Source organism: Nuphar pumila, chromosome 2 (genome assembly GCF_984573655.1).
Source record: "Nuphar pumila chromosome 2, dmNupPumi1.hap1.1, whole genome shotgun sequence".
Lineage (NCBI taxonomy): Eukaryota > Viridiplantae > Streptophyta > Magnoliopsida > Nymphaeales > Nymphaeaceae > Nuphar > Nuphar pumila.
In genome coordinates, this window is record NC_143250.1 from 57762278 (window position 1) to 57788736 (window position 26459).

The 26459-nt window shown below is 35.3% G+C and overlaps 1 protein-coding gene and 1 pseudogene across 3 annotated transcripts in view; one reads left to right on the plus strand and one right to left on the minus strand.

Moving 5' to 3' along the window:
- The first annotated feature begins 16415 nt into the window (after positions 1–16415).
- The window catches only part of AAS (Pyridoxal phosphate (PLP)-dependent transferases superfamily protein), a 35341-nt gene continuing 25297 nt past the window's right edge, over positions 16416–26459 (plus strand). Inside the window, exons 1-9 of the mRNA XM_089995805.1 lie at positions 16416–16530; positions 16642–16789; positions 17189–17261; positions 17504–17734; positions 18547–18710; positions 19385–19525; positions 19839–19898; positions 20765–20929; positions 21905–21961. Coding sequence (XP_089851931.1) covers positions 16529–16530; positions 16642–16789; positions 17189–17261; positions 17504–17734; positions 18547–18710; positions 19385–19525; positions 19839–19898; positions 20765–20929; positions 21905–21961 — 1041 coding nt within the window. The 5' untranslated portion in view covers positions 16416–16528. The remainder of the gene's footprint in view (positions 16531–16641; positions 16790–17188; positions 17262–17503; positions 17735–18546; positions 18711–19384; positions 19526–19838; positions 19899–20764; positions 20930–21904; positions 21962–26459) is intronic.
- LOC149845517 (mitochondrial import inner membrane translocase subunit TIM17-2 pseudogene) overlaps positions 21131–26459 on the minus strand; it is a 35362-nt pseudogene continuing 30033 nt past the window's right edge. The window contains exon 2 of one of the 2 annotated variants that reach the window (XR_016430199.1): positions 21131–21392. The product of XR_016430199.1 is annotated as a mitochondrial import inner membrane translocase subunit TIM17-2 pseudogene, transcript variant X3 (transcript). Of the gene's footprint in view, positions 21393–25759; positions 25913–26459 lie in introns of those variants that run through there. The other variant, XR_016430198.1, reaches the window with a different exon arrangement.

Here is a 26459-nt window from a genome sequence, read left to right on the forward strand (position 1 = left end):
ACATTGCAGAGTTAAGTTTCTGTATGACACAACTGGAAAAAAAAAATTCAAGAGTGTCTCCGGCTATTCTCCCATGGAAACAACCAAAAGTCAGGTAAGTGTAGCCTTACAGGTAAGTCTCACATATAGTAGAAAGAAGAAGGGAACAGGGGCAGTTGTGTACAAAGGTGCCATAGTGTAAATGTACACAGTGGTATGCCCACATTGAGACTGAGGCAAAATGCAGGAGATGATGGGATACAGTGGCTGAAGTAGACATACACCAGGGATGGGCCAATACAGAGACTATATACAGAAGCTGAAATGTAGGTGTTCCAAGGAGGACCCCTATTAGGAGCTTGTGAAGATGATAACTGTTTTGCAACAACAACATAACCTGTGCAACCTCAGTCATGTATCCTGGAGATAACCATCCCAAGACTTCCCTCTAACAGATGAACCATCCCTAGTCAGCGAGATAGTCGAGTGGTTATAACAAACATATTGCAAAATTGCAAGCACCTTTCTTCAACAAAATGAATGAGGATGATGTGAAATCTTCTGGCAAATGGAGATTTATGATATTGCAGCAAAGGTAAGCCGTATTTCTCTTCCCTATTCCTCTTAGGTTCAAGAAGGATGAATCGAAGTTGAATCCTAAGCTCATGAGCAATCACTGAGACCTCTTTCTGTTTTGTAAGTACTGTTCATATCTAACTTTATTAAACCCATCACTATATCCCTCTGAGCCGCCCGAATCTCAAATTTCCAAAAAAAAGAAATTTCAGAGCAAATTGAAGTATAGACAATGATATCCTAAAGATGGGGAATCTGATCTCTAATGATTAAAATCTTGCAGAAAATGAAAACTAATACTCTCTCCATGCTAAGAGCATCAATGCCACAGTTATAAGACAAGAACAAGCTATGAGCAACCTAACAAATAAGAAGGAGGAGAGAAAGAGAGAGAAAAAATCTTCAATTCGAGAAGGAAAACATACCTTTCAATGATGCTTTTGCCCTATGAACACCAAATCACCGTGCTATTCCAAGTCTAAAACAATTCAACACAGTCAGTATGTGATGTCATGGCCATACTCCACTTGTTTGGTACAGAATGGTTAGCATTTGGTGATTCTGTTATTTGAATTAGTGCTTACGTATCCAATTTACCAAAGCCTGAAAAAAAGGAATTAGCATATTGACAATAGATAGGCTAATATGGCAATAAAGAAACTAGCCAATCAAAGATGTAATACACATAATGGCTTGTAAATCAACCTGTAAATGACAGATATAACAAAATACTGTGAAGTGGCAGTGTGATGGATTGTAGCATAATATTTGTAACATGTCCAGGTATAAATGGATGTTGGAGATGGATGATGACTGTAGCGTAGGTTGGGAAAATGGGGTGGTGTTGTGGTGCATTGAAGGTGGATTAAGGACAAAGAGACTGTGTGTGACGCTGAGATATACAGAAAAGAGTGCCAAAACTCCATCAACACAGCAACTGTGCATATCAAGGCAAACTCACCATAGAACACTATACAAAAAAACACCAATCAACAGAAAACAATGAGCAGAAATATCTAAAATAAAATAAATAAATAAAAAAGAAATTTTCAGAATCCAAAAGTGAGAACAAATATCCGCAGTAGCTAACGTCAGACTTACCCGCTTGTAACAAAAAAAAGGATACCTTTCTTTTGTCCAGAAAACTCTAAAACCTCTAAACTTATGGAAATACTTAGCAACACTACTCTGTTCTGCAAAATTTTATCATATACATTACCTCTTCAGGAACACCAGACACGAGCATTCTGGAATATCCTTAACCATGAACTGATTGAGGCTGGTTTAGACTGAAGTATATGCTTGAAGACAACATTGCCAGGAAAGTGAATCCGCTCTTCGCCATAGGCAGAGCATCGATGCACAAAGCGACAACTTCTGAGAACAATGGTAGCAATAGGAACATATCTTGATGGTGTTAGTGCATAGATAAAAACCTGACCCAGAAATCTTTAATGTCACTTGGTCCCTCTTAGAATCATTTGCTGGAGAATCGATCACAATGACCTTTAGATCGATGGGCACTTGATGGACCACTTTCTTCACTTGGAGACTTCTCCTATTCTCACAATAGCCGAGTGAAATGTTATATAGAAATGCACTTGGATGCGGATCTTCTATGATAAATAGGAAACCTACCGACTAATGTGATGAAAGGGACATAGAGAATGTATATCTTGTAATGAGCATGGATTGGATATCAACATTCAGAATAATGAATCGGCAAACATAATTAACATGTTAGAACATTATCACTCGGCATATTGGTTTTTAACAGAGGATTATCAACAGATGCCTTCAAACTTGAGCCCATCTTCACCACTTTGGCATAACTTCACAACCAAACTAGCAATTCATATACTATCTCTCAATAGGATACAAAATTTTATGATGAAATTGAAGTCCAAACTCCTCGGTAGATTCCATTAATCTCGCAACAGATCATTGCTTCGGGTAATCTAACTTTTACAGGTATTATTACATAGGTTGATAACAAACGTGGCCTTGTTTGCAGTTATAAATGATAAAGGGGGCATTTAATCAAATGCAGGGAATATAACGATATTAAATAGGGAATTCACAGGTGAAATGAGACAGGAAAAAAATGATGTTGATCATGATTTGGGAAAAAATTAAGCCAACATGAAAACCCATCTTCACGATAAAACAGCTACGAACCCAAATTTTACTTAGCTGATCAGGGCACTTCCCAGCAGACGCTGAGGTCTGTGGAGTGCCGATGTTTGGGTTTTGATTCAAATGCCAGTGACATATTAAGTGATGATTGCTACGAGCAAAAACGAAAAAAATAAGATAGCAACTAGAGTTTAAACATGCTAAAGAGAAGAAAAAAAAAAACTGAAAGCATCGACAGGATGCGGGAGTTGAAGTAGCAATGGCACTTTGAGCCACAATGCAGTAGAAGTTAGGGTAATGGATTCAATATTATCAGCATAAGAATCCAAATGTGCATAGCTAATTGAGAAGATCTTGATGTAAAGAAACAATAGATGAAAAAAAGAAAATTAGGAACAAATCGACCTGCAAATCAGGAAAACCAAAACAACAACAACAAAAATAAAATAAAAATAAAGAATAAAAATAAAACGAAGAAAGATAAAATATGGGAAAGATGAAGAAAATATGTTGGAACTGCGGTTCCATTCCTTGTAGCACAAGGATGTATCAGGGTTTGCTACAGGCAACCCAATAGCATCCATAGTGCGGTAATGGTGAGAAAGCCAAGAGAAATGAAAGAGATCAGAATCGGAGGGAGAAGAAGCTCTTACCTGATTCCGCAGAAGTTATGAAGAAGAAAAAGGGGAAACGCCAAAAGAGAGGAGGATCGATCAGGAGGGACTCCGGGTGGAGAGGCAGGGGATCGATGAAGCTTCCAGAGAGTATGGTGGAGAAGAAGCGATGAAGAGGATGCTGGGGTGAGGACGGATGGGGAAAAAGAGGCCTTCTGTGCCCCTTTTAAAGATGGAGAAGATGATTCAGGAAGGGGTCGGTTGGAGATGAGCGGAGGAGGAGGGTTTCGGTGGGTTCGTTGGAGATGGGCGGCGACGGAGAGAGGCGATGGCTTGTGAAGGGAAGCCGAGAGGGGAAAAGAGAAAGAGAGGGTTTTGGAAGAGGGTTTTTCCAGAGGGGTCTTGTGAAAGTTGAGAGAGAGCGACCCTATCAAAAGAAAACCGAATTAGGGTTTTTATTTTCAAGCATGTCCTTCTACTTTATAAAATTTTCAAAATGAGGCGCTTTTTATAAGATTTTTTTTTTAAAAGATAGATAAAAGATGATTTTCAAAAGGTGGTTCTAAGAGCTTATTATTATATTTCTTTTTTTTTGTATTTTCTTTGTGTTTTCTGATTTTTGTATTTTTGACAAAAAGACTTTAAAACTAGGGAAAATGAGAGATTAAACTATTTTCGGAATTTTTTAAGAAATATTTACAAAAGAGGGGTTTTCTGAGAATTTTAACGTTGTTCTTTGGAAAATCCTTTAGAGAATGGGTTAGAAATGAAAATTGGGTTTGGTTTCCAACAAATTCGAGAAATGAATGGAAATTTTATCAAAAATTGACCTGATTATTCAAAAAGATGGACTCAGGGGCAAAGAAGGAATTTTTGGATTTTTTTGGAAAATTTGGGGTGTTCACAAATACCTCGATCTGGGATCTCGAGAGTCCAAGTCTGATTGATATTACTTTCCAAAGGAAAAGCATATAGAGTTTACACAGAAAAAGCATGGCTAAATATTTTTTTTTGCAACCTGCCGGCAATCATGGCTATCAGTCTTCTAAACGAAAAAGGGGCAAGATGGAAAGGATGAACAAGGCGTATTAGATAGTGGCTTTCCAGCGGCATGCTCTGATAACCCTCTCTTACTCCCTTTGCAACTCTCCTACTCTCTTTCTTTGACATCTCTCTATGTTGAGTGGGCAAGGATGTAATATTGTGTATTTTCACACTTAGTTAAATTTGATTTTTTGTCAAAAATTTGGCTAAGTCTGAGAGAAAAATCATTTGAGCCTCGATATTAGACCGATGTTTTTGAGTTTAGGCTTGGCTCAGGTCTTATCGATTAGGTCGAGGTGAGCCAATCGAAGCGTAAGAAAGAGTTTCATTTTTTACCTTTAAATTCAGGTTATTTTTGGGCAAAATTCAGAATTTGATATTCGTGTAATATATCGTTGGAAGCGTCTCAAAATTTTGAGCGCAATGATATTTTGCTTTTTTGAATTCGAGTTTCGGTTAGCCCAAAAATTGCATTTTTTAAAAATTGAGTAGTTTGTCAAACTAGATCCAAAGTGGATCGGATTAGATCCAATGCATATGATCTGAATTATTATGGATTTAGATTTTATTTAAGACCCATTTTAATCTAGATTTAATCCAGATCTTGATCCAATTTTGTTTTGGGTATGGGTATGGGTTTGGATTTTGGATTCAAATCCAGACCCAAATCCATGTCCAAAAAAATATAGTTGTAAATTCAGTTTAAAGCTTTAAATTATATCTAACTAGAGTTAGAAAGACTCCTAAGGTAATTAAACCAACTTTGACAATTCAAAATTATTTAATTAATTATTAATTATTTAATCATGTAATTATTTAATTAAATTATATTAATTCCAAAAATTTGATTTAGGGCTGATTAGGACTTCTTAAAAGAGTCCTCGTACTTACCTAAGAGGACTCAAGAAGGATTAAGAAAGGATTTTAGAAATTTGGAAACTTTTGAAAAGTCAACTTTAGAGTCCAAAATTTTTCAATTCTAAGAGAGAGTCCTAAATGAGATATTAGCTTCAGCCCTCTCTAGAGGTGTAAGGGAGATGTCCGCCCTATTTCTCTATAAATAGATCAAAGAGAGAGAGAGAGAGAGAGAGAGAGAGAGAGAGAGAGAGAGAGAGAGAGAGAAAAAGAAAGGGAAGAGAGAAAGAGAGGAAAAGAGGAAGATAAGGAGAAAGAAAGAAGAGGAGGTTGGCTGAGCAGGGTCTGAGTCCCAGCTCATTGGGTCGGCTGAGCTCAGTCTGATCAGTTAAAAAAAATGATGTATGAAATATAATTTCGAAAACAAGTTTTTATAAATAAAAGAGACTTTGTTTTGGACAGGCGGGTGGCCTGTTTGAGTTCAGCTAGGTCGGGGTTGAACCCTAGTCTAGGCTTGATAAGCCAACTTCAAGAAAAAAAAATTATATTTAACACTTGATGTATTTAAATATGGAATTAGACATTTAATATGCATGATAAATTTTCAGATTTTGGGTTATGTACATGTATGTGGGTTTGAATGCATGTTGTGAATAAAAACTTTCACATGCTTTGAATTGATGTGACATGCTTAAGTATTATGCTATACGAAGTTTGTTTTAAATGCATGTGTATACGTGAATTGATGTATGCCTCACATGTACATAAATGCATAAATTGTTCACTTGTCCAAATTGAGATTATTCATGAGTAAATGCATGCATGTGGAATAATTTCATAAAGGTACATGCACATGAATAGTGAACACATGCATATGAATGTGATAGCTCATGCACATTGTTTAATTGACACATATGAATGTGCATTGGAAAGCATGTTGACATCATTGCATATTTGGCATGATGTTATGGTTTTTGCATATGATGCATCAATGATCAAAATGAATCATCGTGGGCCTGGTGAGCCATAAGCTTGGGTTGCTCCTTTACTTGTTTATCATGCATCGCGAAAATCACATTGATATTATTTTCTATATCGCACTATTTTATGTTTTCCATGAGGGGTGGTCCCGTGATGAGCCTCGCATTTGGAAATGCGAATTTATGGTATTAATTTGGCATGCTGAATTGCAAATCAATGAAATGACTGTTAATAATAAGATAAAGAAAAAAATAGTATAATATACATTCTGAGATGTCTTGTCAGAGTATGGGACTCTTGGAGTTGCAGTTTTGAAAAAACTGAAAGGATATAAAAACTCTGTGTGCATTGTTGTTGCCCCTGAACCCGATATTGAGGTTCTTTCTCCTGACCACGGTTTTAGGGAGAATCTGCCACTTTATCTGGGGGTGGTGTGTAAACACATTTGTTATTTTGGTATACCAAGAAAAGTGACACTTGTGGATGGGTGGTCCCTGGTGTCCCCGATATTAGATAGGTGGTTTAATGTTCTGAAGGTTGTTTCGGTCGAGGGCTAAGTTTGAAACTGAGTAATAAAATATAACTTGCGTGCTAAGTTACCCTGAGAACCCTACTTGATCTCAGGGATTTTACCCATTTGGTGTATCCGCGAGCAACAATAATAATAAAAAAAGAGGAACTTAAATTGTGTGCATCTAATAAGGACATGCATATGAAAAGAGTACTTTGGTAAAAGATAATAATTTATTCATGCATATGCATAAAAATCATGCATAATCCTGTTATGCATTAGATCATGCATATTTTATTTGTTTTCTTAGTTGTGATGTAAGGATAAATACATGATACATGCTCTCTATTGCATGATAACATGTCTTTAATGTAAAATTAAGGTTCCCTGTTAATATTAATTGTTCCCTCCTATTTAGCATTTGTTATCTGTTACTTACATGATTATTTAAATTATGAAATTGACATAAATGCACCCCTCTAAATTATTGCATGAATCTTATTTATACTTTTTATGCTTATTTATTTCATTAGAGAGATTCATAAGCAGAATTTCTTGAATTCTAACACACTACTTTTTTGTATTTTTTGCAGCCTGAGATGCCTAGTGGGGAAGACTTGCTTTTGAGAACGGTCACGAGGAGACTACACGACTGCACGACAAATTCTTTGGACGGTGTGGCTCTTTCTTTCTGCTTTCTTTACTTTTATTTACTTATGTCTCAAACTATATGCATTTTAATAAATAAAGTTTGGTTTGGTCTGAAAGATGACTATAAAAACCCTTGTGGTGGTGGTTGTTTTTAACTGTAAGGCCTCAGGTCTCTGAGATTGTTTCTGCACTTATTTTTTTTTAAAAAAAAATCCACACTTTTTAAGGGTATGAGTTGGGGTCGTTACAAGGGAAGAGCCCTCACGGTGGGTGAGAATAAACCTCACCCACTATCCTCACCCCCCCCCCCCTTGCGACGAGAACAGGGGAAGACCGTTCCATAATTGCAGGAACCGTCTTCGCCTTTTCTCATTTTTTTACAAGGTGCTTCATGTATGTCTGAATGCGTGTTTTAGAGTGTTATTTATTCACCTTTTAGATAGGCAAGTTGGGATTCGATAGACTTAGCCGATTACAAGATGAGTAATTATATTTGACCAAAAACTTCGAAAGAAACCAGTTCAGTCAGGGTGTTTATCCTTCCATTCTTTGTCTACTAAAAGGACTCCTATGCTGGAAAGTATTTTGACATAGTTGCAAATTCCAAAAATCCGCTTACAATAAAATATTGTCTAAGGAAGAGGATGAACTAACATCACTTGAAGGTCTTTGAACACCTCCACCCACCAATGCCATTCAAGCAAACCTGGTTCAACAGACCTAACCAAAGCAACATGCATTAGTATAAACCTCGTCATGATCACATGCAAAATATCCCACTCGCTAGAAGCTTAGAAAGCACAGATATCACAACCCAACCTTGAATGGGATGCTCCATCTGTTAGCTTAAATCCAATTGAACTTGGATTTTTTTTGCACATCACGAAGCATCAACAAGATATGATCTCTTACTCCATTAAAAAACATGTACACTAATCTACTCTCTATCCATCTCCTTAGAGTGGAAGGATATACCATTTCCAATCTCCCATATTTTCCTTACCACCATTTGAAATGGAATTAACTACACCCTACTGATTGTCAAACCTCCAAAATTTCTATTTGCCCATTTACACAAGTAGTCATCTAGATCAACACTTATATATATATATATATATATATATATATATATATATATATATATATATATATAGAGAGAGAGAGAGAGAGAGAGAGAGAGTAATGGGTCCGTGCTAAACCCATTTGGTGCTAAACCATGTGCTAAATAGGTTTTTCGGGTTTATTTTATTTTATTTATAAATTACGACCGTACAGATGTGATCTATGTACTTGATTTTATAGGGATCAACTCATGAAGCATTTGATTCTAACACATTGGTGGATTTTTATAAAATTCGAAAAATCAACACTCCAAAATCTTTATAAAATTTTTAGGCTCCAAACATCATTTTTTTCATAAAAAACACATTATCCAAGTGTGAATTCTTAATAAATCAACCATGCCCAACACATTTATGGGGCCGAAACGGCATAAAAAGCATCAGAGAAGCCCAAAAAACCCATTTAGCATGCGGTTTAGCACGAACCCATTTCCTATATATTTATATATAGAGTAATACATCAGTGCTAAATGAAATATGCTAAATGGGTTTTTCATTTTATTTTTAATCTGTTTACTTGATTTTATAGGGATCAACACCTGAAGTGTTCGATTCCAACACCTGGGTGGGTTTATAAAAGGTTCAAAAAATCAACCGTTCAAAATTTTTGTTAATTTTTGAGCTCCAAATATCATTTTTTCATAAAAAACACATGATCCAGGTGTGTATTTCTTGTAAATCGACCATGCCCAACACATTATGGGGTTAGAACCATGAAAATAATGACGGAAGGCTGAAAACCCCATATGTATTACCCTATATATAGTGTTGATGCAGGCCAATTTATGTTTTTTCCTTTTTTTCAAGATGAATGACATTACTGTATATATATATATATATATATATATATATATATATATATATATATATATATATACAGTAGTGAAACCTCAAAACTAAATGTATTAACCAAAATGGGATTTCCACCTCTTCCATGTGCTTGCTGTTTTGAGTATTATTTAGTAATTGTTTTATTCAAAGAAAATTATGATGATTCTTTATGGGGTATGTTGGAGAAGGTTGGGGCCATGTTGCTTGAAGCATAAGGGCCTAAGGCTAGATGCCAAAAAGTTCATTCATGCGTTAAAGAGTTGTTCAAGCTGTCAAGTTCAGTCTTTGAATAAGTGCTAATTCTCTTTTTATCCAAGTATTGATCGGACGTTGGTTTTTCAGTTTATTTCATTTTGATTATCTTTTTTGAGGCAATCCACAAATGAAAGATTGCAATGGCAAAGGCAAACATTTATGGAGTTATTGTCTCAATAAGTACATTGAAATGTGTGTTGGTGATTTTACTTGGTATAGAATTGTTCTTGATAGTTCAACTAGAAATAACCATGGTTTATGCAACATTTTAATTGTTTTGGCTGTTCGAGCAGTTTTATGGCAAATCATGATGCTTAGAGAGAGCTTATGGGAATGTATATTTCATTATAAATATACGATATTATTGCTAATAGTTTCAAAGTTGATCGTGTTGTTTTCTTCTCCTTTGACTTACACTCATGGCATCTGCCTTCTTGGACAAATTATTGATATTCTGACATTAACAAGAGCTAGAGGAATGCCATGGTAGGCAACGCAAAGGGCCCAAGCCCTTCACGTATAATACCTATGAATTTTATTTATTTTAATTTTTAAATTTGAGCAAAATTTAAGTTAACATTAGGTTAAATTTGAGCAAAATTCAAGAGTTATAATTAAACTAAGACTCTAGTTAGATTTGTTATGAGTCGTAAATCTCGTAGGAAAACCGATTTGTCTATTTTGAATTTAGGTTTGTTCAAAAAAATGCAATTTTCAAAATAGATTGACATTCATTTTGGGTTTTTAAACTTGGATTGAACCTAGGATTTGATTTTTCAAAATTGACTGGGCCATGTTTTGGACCTAACCCAAAGTTCTTGTGGCTAATGGGTCACCTCCAGCCCACTAGGGTGCCACGTGTCAACATGGGAGCCCACAAGGGTTGTGGAGGTAGCCAGGGGTATTATAGTCTTTTGCACCCTCTCTATGCTATGTGGCATTTTCAGAATGAGTAGGCATTTTTAGGATATCGAATATATGGTATATGGATCTAGACCCTATTAACTGAGTTTAATATGGGTTTGGATCAACTTTATGAGTTCAGACTCTTGATTAAGGAGTTTGAACCAAACTTAAATTTGTTCTTTGGATTCAATTCCCATTTGGATTGGATCCATAGAGTGGGACAGTCCATATGGGACCCACTTGAGCTAATTAGAGCCCATATGGATGAGGCTCTAATTAGATGAGGGTGGGACTTTCCCACCTCTGTAACCATTAATTAATTTAATTAACTAGTTTAATTAGTGGTTAGTTGGTTAAGAAAAGTTAAAATTTGAGAGACCAAAAATAAATTAGGAGTTTTAGTGAAGAAAGAAAGTTCAAAACCAAAAGAAATTAAAATTTATTGGACTCTCTCTCTATCCACAAGGTTTTTGGGGAGAGAGCTCAAACCAAAGTGGAAAGAGAGGGAGGTGAGGGATATAAAGCCTCCCACACGCCCCCTCTCCCATTCTCATTAGAATTCTCTAGTCCATCTCTCTCCTCTCATTTCTTCTTCTCTCTCTTTCTTTATTCTTCTTCTTTCCTAACCCACAACCCTATGAGAAGAACATGGGTATTGCGATAGCCATTAGAGCTCCCTTACGAAGGTGGTGAAGCTTTGGATAAATATTGATCATCCAATGATTTTATAATCTACGTGATTAAGGTAGGATTCATCTCACTCACAGTTGTAGATCGAATGCAAACACATAGATCATGCGCCATGTCAATTTTACGGGCTGGTCCATGGTGGATCAAACCTTAAACGAGTTAGAAAAATGTTTTAAAATTATTTTTAAATAAATATCATGCTTTAAAAAAAATTGAAAAACACATTTTTGGTAAAATTATGCCCGAACGCCCAAACCAAAAAATTTGGTAGTGTAAAATGCATAGTTTCGTGTTCGTACATGATTTAAGATTGATATGTCATTATTTTCATAATTATTTTATGAATATTTGTTTTATTTCATGTGTTTACAGTATGAATCATGATTCTGTAAATTTATCTCATGTGTTTGTATGATGATTTAGCATGCTAACATTAAACTAAATATTATGTGCATAAATTATGAGTTATATGGATAGTTTAGAATTTGATGCATGTTTATGATCATATGATGTTTTCTATGAGCCTACGTGATGCATAGGTACTGTATATATGGTTGATGCATGGCTGAAAATCAATATTACACATTGAAGCTTGTGTTTTTCTTATATTTAGAATATTTTGTATTATGATGCACATGTTGTCATGATTTTTCTAACCGACTTGTTGCGGTAGAAAATTTATAGCTCTCAAACTGAACCACTTCTGGCCAAATCTTTTTATGGGGATCTTCTAAACATCTAGAAGGTGTCTTAGAAAAAATTGAGTCATAGTTATGGTACACAATTGAGAGTTATGACTCCTGCAACACAAGACAAAAAATTTATTATGAGTGCAGAATGAACTTCGATCATCGGCTTTGTGAAAAATCCAATAAATCAATGTTTTGGTGTTTATTTCTGATTTTTTGATTTATGGGATGAATATAGAAAAAAATAGATTTGTTATCTATGAATCCTACAATCTCACACAATTCAGATGAAATTCAGGATTTTATAGAAAATCTGGATCTAAAACTATCTCACAAGGTTCAATCCAGAAAATTCATATGATGGAGTTTTTCAGTGAAATTAGATTCATTGAAAGCTAACAAGAATAACTATCACCAAAAAATGTTAGAGGCTAAGATTCAATCCGGATTAGGTCGGGTGACTATTTTTTTTTTGAAGAAAAATTTTGTCATGTTTTAACATAACTGTAAAATAATTTTTGGTCCGTGAATTACTATGGACAAATGAAATTGGTTTTTTTGAGTTGTCACTTGGATATGGGAGCTAACACCCTCTGGTATGACTGTGATTTTTTTAGGGTTCTAATATGCACAGTGGGATAGTCTAACAAACCCGATAACAACAACAAAAATTTGGATATATATATAGTCCCTTATGTGGGACATGTCATGCCTTGTAAGCTTGCCTTTTTCTAAATCTTATGCTTACTTATGATATGAAATGCTAATCATGTATTTTCTAATATGTGATGTTTCTTGTTTATGTTGTATGCAAGTATGTTTATGATTTATGCATGATGACATATGCGACTGCATGTTAGCATATGAGTTTTGAGTATGATAAATGGGTCATGTAGTATGCAATGACATACATGTAATATTTTATATTATTCATGGTTCATGCTATGTTAAAATGAGTCTCATGCATAATGTAGAGTGGCTTGCGACATGTAATATATTGTAAGTCATGTACGATATGCATTCATTGGGCTCATGAGTGAGCCAGGTTCAATGGAACCATGGGTGCTAGTGAGCACCAAGTTAAATATATGATTGACATGCCCATACACATTTAAGCTTCAAGGAGACACTGTTGGCTTAAGGGTACTCATATGAGGTATGATCGCAAGCTCGGTCTTGAATGACTATAAATGACTCATGTTGTGTTGTAGTCGTCGAAGAGAGATTGGGCTAAGAGAGCTTTAGTACTGTGTGCACTTAAATAACTTTAAATAAAGAATACCTAGTAGACTATTCAGACCATAACTACCTTGGAGAGGATGGTCGGTACACACGACCAAAGAAAGTATTGTTAATACTTTTAGAAAGCAAAGGCGTCTCCATAGGTTTCTTATTCTCGAACTACAAAAAAGGCTTAGGTAGGTAGTCCATCGTTCTATAGAGTAGAAAATAGAATTTCAGACGATTTATTATAGGTTCTCACGGTCACAGGCCACCCTAGTGAAAGTTTGCATACTCTTTGAATATTTGGGGTAATTTAAATACATAGAATAATAAACCCCTAAATGATTGTTAAGTGAGAGTTAAGTACTGAGAGTATACCTCAAAAAAGTAAAGAAAAATAATATAACAATGCATTAAAATGTTTACAAGTACATCGATGTCATATGTTGTGTATGTATGTATTTCATACATATTTTTATGATCACATGCATAGGTGGTGAATATTGACATACTTGGTTCTGTATTTGCCTATGATCTGGATTTCTAACGTGGGTGGTTGCAAGTGTTCTCTCTTGTGAGTAAGATTTGTTAGTTATGAATGCATGTGCCTATTGCTTAATGTGAAATCTCGATCCTTGTTGTGAATGTTTGTATGCCATGAAATTATTATGTTATAAAGGTTTTGAATTATGGAAAGATGTATGAGATATATGTTGTATTCTTTATATGCTTATGATGTGTGATGTTTTCCTATTAGGGTTGTTGTTAATGCTTTTACTTTTAACATTTTCAGTTAGCAAGTAAGCTGACTGGTGATGGCAGGAGGCTCGGGGTGATGCTAAGAGTGTCACATTCTTTTTAGGCTTTTAGGAGGACTTGATTTATTTTTATTAGTTATGGTTTTAACATTTTATTTAACTTGTAAACTCTGATTAAGTGAGATTAATACTTTGAGTTATTTTAATTTAATTAATGATTTGATTCAGTTAATTCTAGTATTATATGTGTGAGCTGAGATTTGTAACCCGTCCAAGGCTTGAACCACGTTTAAAAGAGTTTTCACTATATTTCTTAAAAATCATCTAAATGGGATTTAAAAAAAAATCCTTAAATTTTTGGTTTCAAGGTTTGGGGTGTTACATCATGTGTTTCCTTTTAGAGATCCAAGAAAGCTATAATGTCCAGAATAGCAATTCAAAAGCCTTTGTAGCCATGGTTTTGCTGTACCGCCCTCCTTAAAGCCTAACTAATGTACTCAACTCTCAAACCTTCTAATATTAGTTTCTTAAACTCGTAGCCAATCCCTAAGTTACATTATATTACTTTCCATAGCCTTATAATTAAAACCACATATACTTGATTAACCCTAAAAGCCCTGTTTTCACAATTTGACCTTCCTAGTCTTTCAACTACCTATTTTACTGTTCTCTAACCTATAACAACTTATCCTAACCCTGATATATGTCCCTAGGTGATGTAGAAACCCTTAATTTAGTCCATATCATATTTGAACCGAAAGTCTCTCCCGATTGGCCTTCAAGGCCATTTTTAACCTAACCGATTTTCTCATTTATGTAGCCCTATTTTTAGAACTCGCAAAAACTTCACTACGGTTACCCTTAGACTACTATCCCATTATGTCCAATGGGGGTCTACATCCTAAACATATCCAGCCTAGCCTCAGAGAGACAAAAACCTCAGGTTCGATCCTCTTGCTTTCGTCGATCTCAAACTAGAGTACTCGTCTATTGCTAACCTAATGCTCCCTTCAGATCCAAGTTCTAACCTTCAAAATCGGTTTTTGAGGAGGGCCCAATAGTTGTCGATCTTCTCATCGTCGATGCTTGACCTTAAAAAAATGGCTATAAGTTCTCACTGGTTGAAAACCGCAAAAAACCCTGAATTCTGTGAAACCCTAGCTTTGCTTTTATAATATGATCGTACGAAAATTTGCATATTTTATAAGATGACATTATATCGGTACCATATATATGTGATTTTATTAAGGTATTTACAAAGTTACTATCATAAGGTGGTTCACAAAGCTTGTTTTTGCGCGTTACATAAAGACTCCAAAAAATATGTACGAACATACATTTAAATGAGGGTTAAAAAAAAGAGGTTCACACAGTTTCCCATAACTTTGGTATAAAATATATGATTTTACTAAGGTATTTATAATTTTGTGATTAACAGAGAAGACCACATAAATAACATAATATTTTTGCGCGCTTCGTGATGTCCACAAAAAAAATATGTGAACTTCCTTTTAAGTGAAAGTTTGCGATATCCAATAAACACACACGAACTTCATCAGTTTTGCACATGTGAAAGGTAAAATGTCCTAACTAAGTTGGCTATTTGCGGTTTCGATTATCGGGCAAATTCAACAAATTATAAGTTTTTTAAGAAAACATGTTATTTTTGTCATATAATACAATCATTTTCTATTTTTTTTATGCAATGCAATGATGGTAGGGATGTGAGCAGGCCAGTTTCAGGTTGGATCTAGGCATTATTGAATCCAATTTAATCAGGCTTGACATAATCAAACTCAGGGTCAGATGAAAATAAGATAAACTCGAATATGGATCCTAATAGTTTAAAACACAATACATTCACTTAGTTGGATTGGTATTTTAATTGGATTTGGATTCATGTTTCAATATAAAACTCAATTCTAAACCTGAATCCAATTTTTAATAGGATCTAAATTTGGCTACATAAGATTTGGATTCAGGTCATTCTCTAAGGAAGCTTTTGTTACACTCTCACCCAAGGAAAGCATCTTTTCAAACCTTTGAAAGAGTAACTTTGGAGAGAAAGTGCTTCTTCACGAAAGGAGGTATGACCTCAGAAAAGTTATTTTTTTTGTATTTATTAGTATTTTTCATGGACATGTTTGTTTAACCTTTTATAGGAAGGAGACCTTATTTCGTGAAACAAACTACCTGCGTATACAGCTGATCCGCCAAATCACTTTGGGAAAGTGACTTGACAACCTGAGGCGATCGATGGTCACCATTATCATTGTCAATGATGATGCATCATTACTTTTTAGTGGGCCCCACAACTTGCACAGAAACCGTGAGATTGAAGCAATGGACGGTCAGATTGTCAGATTACTTTCTTTTAGAGTGACGACATCAGCGTTCATTGATGGGCCCCACTGTCAGCACGATGAATGGTGGTGATGAAGGCCATGGGTTGTCTTTTGACATATCACCTGATCCCTTCTCAAAAGAAAAGACAAATCACCTGATCCGACCTCCATTCTTACATACTCACGATGGGACCCACATTTCCCAAGCTCTACTTTTCGAACGAACCATATTTTCCCAGACTCGACTTCTCAACTCTCAAGTACGCACCGCAATCACCAGCGAGCCCGCGGCCTCATCCCTTCGGCTTCGCTTCTCTTCCATCGTCTTCATCTCTTGGCTCCAAAGTTCCAAACAACGCCCAATGTGAGTGAACGCCGATTTATCCCAAACCCACATCACGTTTTTCTCTCCAGAGAGAGAGAGAGAGAGAGAGAGAGAGAGAACAGCAAAACTAAAATTGTGGGCATTGTTCAGGGATAGACAAAACGGCCTGGACAAGGAGTGGGTTGGTTTGAAGCCAATGGACGCCGAAGAACTCAGGGAATACGGTCACAAGCTCGTCGATTTCGTCGCCGACTACTACAAATGCATAGAGAGTTTCCCTGTCCTTAGCCAAGTTAAGGTGTCACTCTGAGTACCTTCCACTTTCATTGTCTTCTTTTCACTTCAACCGTCTTGTATTCTCATTCAATTAAATGGTAGCAGTTCCAAAATGGGTGGTGGTCATTTCCTCTCTGTTTGCATCATTTGATTCTGTTTCGAAAAATTGGGATTGTTGGTGCTGTTGGTGTCTTGCGAGACGAATGCCTTCTAACGGCTCGCGGTCGTTTTTCTATGTTCATGATATTCAGTTTCCTTCTGAATGGGATAAGAGCATTGATATGAATGAGTTTCTTGTTTTTCTTTGCTTTCTTTCAATTCCATATGGTTTCCCTTGAAACTGTTGACGATTTTTCGTTCCCCTGCACGAGCAATGGTCTATCGTTTGCTTGAAATGCTTACTTGTGAAACTTGTTGGCAGCCCGGATACTTGAAAGAAATTCTACCTGACTCGGCCCCAAATCACCCGGAGCGGCTGGAGGATGTTCTTGACGGTGAACTTCTTTGGGCTATTGTTCTAATTGTTAACCAAATTGCTGTTTCTTCTACCTTAGTTTTTATGACTTGATTTTGATACTATGCAGATTACAATGACCGTGTTGTTATATATTTAGCGATGGTTATGACCTATCAATTACTCACACACACACACATGTTGCTTGAAATTCAGATGTTCAGAACCTTTGCAGTGAAAATTCACGAGTGGTTTTAATTGTTCGTCTTGTGCAATGAGCAGATCTTCAGCGTAAGATTGTCCCTGGTGTTACACACTGGCAGAGCCCGAATTATTTTGCATATTTTCCCTCTAATAGTAGCACTGCTGGGTTTCTTGGTGAAATGCTTAGCGCTGGATTTAATATCGTGGGTTTTAGTTGGTTGACTTCCCCTGCTGCTACAGAGCTTGAGGTGATTGTCATGGATTGGCTTGCTAAAATGTTGAAGCTACCGGAACAGTTCCTCTCATCAGGTATACACTTATCTTAAACTATGCTGACTTCAATGCATAAAACTCGTTCCCCCTACATGCTGATCATTTCTTCCTATAACTAAACAACACTTATTGTCATTATCAAGCCTTGTGCACATGTAAAGATGTCTATAGACAGAAGATAGCCAGGTCTCATTTGTCAGTCCATACATTTATGATTTGTCGCATGTTTTTTGTTCAATTAGTTGTAGTATTAGGATACATGTATAAATTAGTGAAGTCATTCAATCTGTTCCCTTTGGCAAGAGAACTAGTAATAAATGAACTTGGGACTCCATGTTTCACAATTTTTTTTGTATTTTCACATATTCTGTTTTGAACAGTTGGTTCATTTGTTTAGGCACACATCTCTGTGTTGACTGTATTCCAATTTCCATTCCAGATTTCCATCAATATTTGTGTATTCCATAACTAATTATTTGCAAACCATTCCCCTCCAATTTGGTGTACTTGAAATGCTTCTACCTTCACCCTTCCCAATTGGTGTCCTTGAAATGTTTCCGTCTTCACCTTTCTGGATGGATGCGTTGAACTTTGGTGGTGTAACCCTTGATTCAACCATACTTCCAGAGATCTCTTGGCCTCCATTTTTTTAGAAACTGTTTTCTGTCTATAGTGTCATCTTGCAAACACAAGTGTTTCAATTCCACTGTCTTTTGTTTTTCGCTTTTGCGATCACTGCACCATCAGCCTCTCTTACCTTATCCCAAGAAAGATGCTTCAATCTTTACTTTTCATAAAACTTTCTTACTATAAATTAGGTTATTGATGGTAGGGGATGTCTGATTCAGGGAATGGTGGTGGAGTGATTCAGGGTACAGCTAGTGAAGCAGTTCTAGTTGCATTGATAGCTGCACGTGATCGGATATTGAGGAGGGATAGATCAGTTTCTGTTGATAAGCTTGTGGTTTATGGATCAGATCAGACTCATTCAGCATTGAAAAAGGCCTGCCAGGTACATATATTATTTGTATCTTTTTTGGTTTTCAAAAGACATAAATTATGTTGAGTGGTAGAACATCTAATTAAGTTGTAGACAATGTTTTAAAACCCAGTGGCTTGGGACTCGACTTCGCAGTACCTGACTCGTGACTCTGCCGAGTCATGTTAACTTTTAAAGTATTGAATCAAATAGATATATAGATAATACATATATAAATATATATGATATATGGTTACATAAGTATACTTACATATACATTACGGGAAATCTATACATTGTGACTCATACAATATATAAATAAATACATAAATAATGTGCATTATACATATGACTCAGCTGAGTCATAAGTTTTCCCAATCGAGTCATGAAAACTCAAAACCTGGTCAAACAAGTTTTTTGACCAGGTGAATGGGCTAGTTGATCCGAGTCACCTAGTTGACTTGTCGATTTTTTAAACATTGGTTGCAGATCATATGAATCCTGTATTTCTGCTGGCTGACATATATTAAACATCATGGCATCTTGTAGTTTTGTTCAAGTAGGTACCAGGTTGCAGGACAATCATATTTTCATGCATTTGGGGGGAGGCTTTTCTCATTAGAAATTTGGGAATAAAAAGTTAGCACTACTCTGTCTAGGCCAAGGAGTTTTCAAGTACTAAACATAAGCTTTGCTATTATTGACAGATTGCGGGGATTCATCCAAAAAACTGCAGACTCTTACACACGCATTCATCTACCAATTATGCATTTGACCCAAAAGTTGCACATGACGCCATCTGTGAAGACATTGCAGCTGGCTTATTTCCATTTTTTCTTTGTGCTACAGTAAGTATGTGCTTGTGTGTGTGGCACGACACGTCTGTGCATGCAAGGTGATCAGAAAAGTTGAACAAGGCCTTGTCATGTCAAATTTCAACTATCTTGATGCCAAATTCTGTTTAGGAAGTAACTTAGAACAAATATGCAGAGCTTTCATAATTGTGATTAGTTGTGTTAACAGGGTTTAATTCCAATTTATACAAAAAATGCAAATTTGTGTTATGGCCTTTAGAGTAGTTTTTTTCAATGCTATTTTTTTCTAAACTAATGTATCACATAAAAAATCTTTGATGGTTAAATATGCTTGAATACTTTTCAGGTTGGCACAACTTCCTCAACTGCTGTTGATCCTTTACCTGCCTTAGGGAAGATAGCTAAGGTGACTGCTTTCTACATGTCCCTTGTTTTGGAGATATTTATCAATAGCATAAGTAGCTATTTCATTTGACAAGTAAATTTATTTATGTGCTATGTTGATTTTATTTGTATTGTCCTAGTCTTTCCTGAGTATTTGCTTTCATGATCTGCATTCTTCAGAAGACTTTGCACCATCACTTTATTCAAAATGATATTTCCTTTTTTCCTTACATGATGTCCCTATTTTGGGGAAAGGATATAAAGTTGAAATTTTTTTATTAACATTTTGGAGCTATGTTATGCTCTTTTGTACTCCTTTCAATTAAGTACAATAATGCTTCTCATTCATACACTTGTACTCATCAATTAGTAATTCATAAACACACTAGTTCATTTGGATTCTGGTGGTCAGAATCCAGTTAAGGGCACTCCCTTCAAGACCTCCAGCCTTGACCACATGCTGAAAAATGGCTACAGTTTTTGGGCATATGTTGGTCAATTACACATCTTCCCCACCTGTTAGGTTGGAAACTGGCTGGAGGTCCAAATAAAGTCCTCTCAACCAGCTCCAGCCTTGGTAGCCCCAGATACCTGTAAAGATTATTCGCCCAGGTTTCATAATATAATGATGAATGTTTCCTTCGCACATTGAATCTCTATGTCTCCAAGCTTTGACCTGAATTCAACTTTGGTTAGAAAAGATTTGCTCATCTGCATGGGTGTAAGGTTGGAGTTCTTCATCAGAGGAGCATTACACTGTTCTCAGACTTATTAGCCTTTGTTTGGAGCTAGATATCTGCATGGCTATGATGGTTATTTTACCCTTCATGATAGTGTTGTTGCTACTGTAAATTGAGAACTTTAACTGAAATTTTTTATTCTTGATAGGACAACAATATGTGGTTCCATGTTGATGCTGCATATGCTGGAAGTGCTTGCATCTGTCCAGAATATCGGCATTATCTTGATGGTGTCGAGGAAGCAGATTCTTTCAATATGAATGCACATAAATGGCTTTTGACAAATTTTGATTGTTCAACGCTTTGGGTGAAGGTAAGCCACATTATGTGAATGTTTTGCACCTCTCTTCCAAAACTTAAAGCTATTCATCCACGTGCAATGTTTTTTGTCCATTATGATTATCAACCTTTTAAGCTTATGTCAAAATATTTTGCATAAATGACATTGCATAATTCACACATGACCGAATCACCTTAAATAATACCAAATACATGCAATATGATGCAAGAAGTGTCATCACAACTTGATAATCCGCATATCAAGCAAGTCACTCAATGCTGCGAGTTTCATGATGAGAGGGGAACAGTTGACTCATATGTTGTTAAAAGCTTCAAATGTAAAAGATGCATAAAAATAGAGAGTACACCTTTACATTGCTTCCCAAAGTCATGTTGTTAGCCAACTCAGCAGCTTTAGGCGAAAAAGGTTGTGCTTGGCATCAGTAGTTTTAGGAGAAATAATTTGTGCTTGGTAGATGCCAGCTAAAACAGATGAGCTGCATTGAAGATCATATAAGGTTCTTGCAAAATGATGATCAGCCTCAATATATTAGTTCAATTTCTAATACTTGTACTATGATATTTATTTGTCATTATTAGCTATCCCGTAGATATTTTACATACAAGACCTAATATTGCAATTTTATGTTTGTTCTGAAGCCATAAACACAAGTTAGTGTGGCACATGATCTCATTAGACTTGTGTCATCTTAGCATACTTGACAAGTTTTATGTATTTACATATCATATATAAATAAAAATAAAAAATGTTTAATCCTGGTTACTTTATGATGATGATCTGTTTGCTTAAATTATCGGATGCAATTTTCCTAATCATTTCCTTCTTTGTTGTCATTGGGAAAGTTTTCTTTTTCTAGATTTAGTGCAAATGCGATTGGATATTGTCATGTTTATGATATGTGCATATGATAAATTCTTTCAACTTTTTTTTTGTTTACTTGCTATAGGTATAGTTTGTGAAATATGACTATACTCTTTTCCTTTTTAGGACTCTAGTGCCTTGGTTCAATCACTCTCTACAAAACCGGAGTTTCTGAAAAATAAGGTATTCCGTTGTGCATGAATTTATTCATATTTTTTTAAGTGAAAAGGTGTGATGATCCCTTTTGAACTTTGGTACACCGAAAATATTAATATGACTTGTTTAAATTCCATATATGTGCCACTTTTTATTTATTGCAAAAAATAAATGTTGCTTTTTATATGTATCTTGGTTATGTATGTGTCAGTGACATGGATAAGATAGGGTCTGTTTGGCTGACAGCCAAAACACCGTTTTGGAAACTAACTTTTGTCAAAACATCGTTTTGAGGATGTTTGGCTGACGGAGTTTTGAAAATGATATTTTTGTAATGTTATTTTTGAAGCCCAAAAATTGTGCTTTTTGAAAAAAACAGACCAGACCTGTTTTTCCAAAAGCACATTTTGGAAAATGAAGCTTCATTGTCAGTTTCTTCCCTCCCCCTTTCCTTTCCACCATAGGCGGACAAGCCCAAAGGTAGTGTATCACCATCCTCTTCTCTGTTCTATCAATTTCACTTCCAAACATCTTAAACCCATAGCTTGAGACCTGAAAAGAACCACTACTCTCATTTGGCCCGTACTCCCTTTCTCCTCCGCCTCTCCCTCCATCACCAATGCAGAGATCCTTCGGCCAGCAATTATCTCTACAAGCATCATCCCCGTAGCTGTAGACATCCACCTTCGTAGTGGTTGTCACGCCCGTGACCGGTTTTGATGTGAGGAACCCTATGGAATGGAATAAGAAAAGAGCCCACACACCTCACAAGAGGCACAAATACAAGCTACTATGGGCACAAGCACAAGAGCCACTAAGTGCCAAAGAGAGCACACAAACACTCTAATATATATATATATATATATTATTAATAATTCAAATGCATTAAAATGTACAAGGGATTAGTCCCATTTATATACAAAAGAGGGAGAAGTGCTAGCCGTTGGAGCATCCTAACGGTTATAATAACTAGCCATCTTGCTCTAACAGCTAGTTGGCTGACCCAACTAAAAGACAACAATGCCCTATAAACGACATGAAAAAAACAAAAAAATAAAGAAAATAAAAAAAAACATTTTTATCTTAAATACATTCTACTTTGTATATATATATATATATATATATATATATATATATATATATATATATATATATATATATATATATATATATATATATATATATATATATATATATATATATATATATATATATATATATATATATATGAAGACCCCCCTCAAACACACTGTGTCACAACCGAGAGTTTGCCAAGAAGAAAGTGAAATCTAGGAGAGGGAAGGGCCTTGATGAAAAAGTCCGCTAACTGATACTCTGATGTCACATGTGACAATGAAATGATCTTCTCAAAAAACTCCTCACGAATGTAGTGGCAATACATCTCTATATCCTTGGTTTTCTCGTGAAACGTATGATTATCCGTGATATAAATTGCACTTTTGTTATCACAACATAATCTTGAAGGTTTTATTATGTGAACTCCCAAGTCTTTTAACAGTTGCTTCAATCACACCAGCTCAAAAGTAGTAGTCATCGTAACCTGGTACTTTTGTTTGTTGGAGATAGAAACATCCTTTGTTGTTTCTTGCATTTTCACGATATTAAAGAATCACCTACAAAAATACAATAACTTGTGGTTGAGCGATGATCATTTACATCCTTTCCCGAATCAAAATCTAAATACACAATTACTTCTAATGTAGAGGAGGATGATGAAAATAAATCTATGATTAATAGTATTCTTAATATATCTAATAATCCTCATTAGAACACTCATGTATTATAGTGGGGGAATGCTGAAATTTAGTGATAGAATGAATGACATAAGCAATATCAGGTCTAGTAATAGAGAGATAAGTTAGTAATCCAATCATCTGTCTATATGAAGTTGGATCATCCAAAGGTTCTCCATCGTCTTTCTTTATTTTGGCACTTATGACCTCCGGAGTATCAACTCTCTTTCCATTGGTAATTCCAGATCAAGCTATTATCTTGATTGCATACTTTGTCTGGAACAAGAGATAACCACAAGGTGGGTATGCAACCTCTATACCAAGAAAATAATGGAGAAAACCAAGATCTGTCATTTCAAAATTAGCTTTAAGGATATCTTTGGTATGACTAACTCCCTACTTGTCACCACCTGGGATGATCATATCATTAACATGAAATAGTAGAATCACCATACCTACCTCAGAAGACTTAACAAATAATGTTGTGTCAATATAACATGATTTAAATCTCAATGACCTTTCCATACAAGGCTTTACGCACGCGAATGACCTTTCTATGTGCTAACTCTAATCCTGGAGGGGTTCCATATAAACTTTTTCATTAATATTCTCATTAAGAAAAACAATTTTTACATCAATTTGATAAATAGGCCACTTCCTAATCGATAAGAGTTCTAACAGTGGTCATCCTAGCTACCTGGACCAAGATTTTTTTCATAATCTATGTCATACTCTTGACTATATTCTTTAGCCACTAGCCTTTCTTTTCATCTTTCTAGTGATCCATCACATTTGATCTTGACTCTGGAAACCCATCTGCATCCTATGGGTTTCTTTCCTAAGGATAATGATTGAATTTCCCAAGTTTTAGCTTTTTCTAAGGACTCTAATTTATTATTCATAGCATTATTACATTCTTGGTATTTTTTAGCTTCATTGTATGAAGATGGTTCAACATATGAATGAATGGTCATGAGATACAATCTATATTTGGTTCAAAGGATTGATAGGACACAAATCTACTAGGTGCTTTGGATATCCTTGTTGACCTTCTAATGCTAAGTTGTTCTAAGTCTTGGTTTTGACAATATTTCTCTAAGGCACTTGGTGGATGATCATCAACACTACAAGTATAAACATGTCATTATGAGATTCATCTACATTTTCATGTACATCATTATCTTGAGTATCGTTATTATCATTCTCATGTGCATCATTATCATGAATATCATTATTGTTATTCTCATACACATCATTATCATGATGATCATCATCAACATTAGCATCATGCTTATTGACTAGATAAAAAAGAAAATAATACTCGTAATTTTCCTTAGACTTAACTTTATCAAATCCATTTTTATTTTCAAGAAAGGTAATGTTTTTTGAAACATAAAGTTTATCATTTTTAAGATCATAACATCTATATCCTTTTTGGTTTTCGGCATATCCCCAAAACACAAAAGTAATAACTTTTTGCATAAAGTTTATCATTTTTGTTGGTGAAGAGAAAACATTTGCAACTCAAAATTTTATCGATTAAATAAACCACCGTAAGAGCGGCTTCAACTCAAATTTTTTTAGGAACATTCTTTGAAATAAACAAGGTCCTTATAGTTTCAATAATATGCCGACGTTTTCTTTTGGCTAAGCCATTTTGTTGTGGGGTATTGGGACAAAATCTTTGATGTATGATTCAATAATCATCAAGGTAGTTCTTAAAATCATTAGATAAGAATTCTGCCCAGGAGTCAGATAAAAAAATTTTGATGTTTGTTTTGAATTGATTTGAACAAGGTTGTAAAACTTTTGAAAATGGGTAAATACTTTGGATTTGTGTTTAAGAAAATATATCCAAGTGTGTCTACTATAATCATCAACAAATATAACATAATATGAAACTCCTCTTTTAGATATTACCGGCATTGGTTCCCATGTACTAATTCAAATGGTTCCTTATAAATAAAATTGTTATGTCCAAAAGGTAATAATTTCATTTTTTTAAGAATACAATCTTTACAAACCAAATCTTTTTTATTACAATTTTCAAGAAACGGGAACAAATACAATTTAGACATACTTGGATGTCCTACTTATGCCAATTTTTTAAATCTTTCTTTTCAACATAGTTACAAAAAACTTGATTTGGCAAGTATAAGTTGTCCATGAAGTAGAAATCCCCTCTTCTATGGCCTCGCCCAATCGGCCTCGCAGACTGGAGATCCTGCACCAAGCAACCACTAGGTGAAAATGTAATCTTAGATCCATGATCGGAGATTTAAGAAACTAATAGAAGGTTTTAATTCAAGTTTGACACTACTCTAACATTTGGTACATAAAAGTTGTGGCTATTTTTAAAAGAATCATTCAAAGTATCAAAACTTTTGATTTTTAAGGAGGTTTCAGGCGGTGGACTCATAGGAATCATTAGGATTAATCATAACATTTGGTTAATATGGACTCGTTAAGAGTCATATGGAATGATGCTCTGAAATCAAGAATCCAAAAAAACTTACCAGGATCAATAAATGTGAACACCACGACACCGGAGAGTGAAGACAATTGATTCTTAAAAAGTGGTTGTAGGGCCTCCTTTAGTTGGCAAAGTGACATTGATGAAATGCTTTTGGAACCTTCATCAACACCACTTTTCTCAAATGAAGGTCCCACAAATGTCACTCTCCTTTATTCTTTCTTTTCCTCTTTTCTCCTCTTCGGGAAAAATGATTTAATGTAACCCAGTTCATTGCAATAGTGACACACGATCTTCT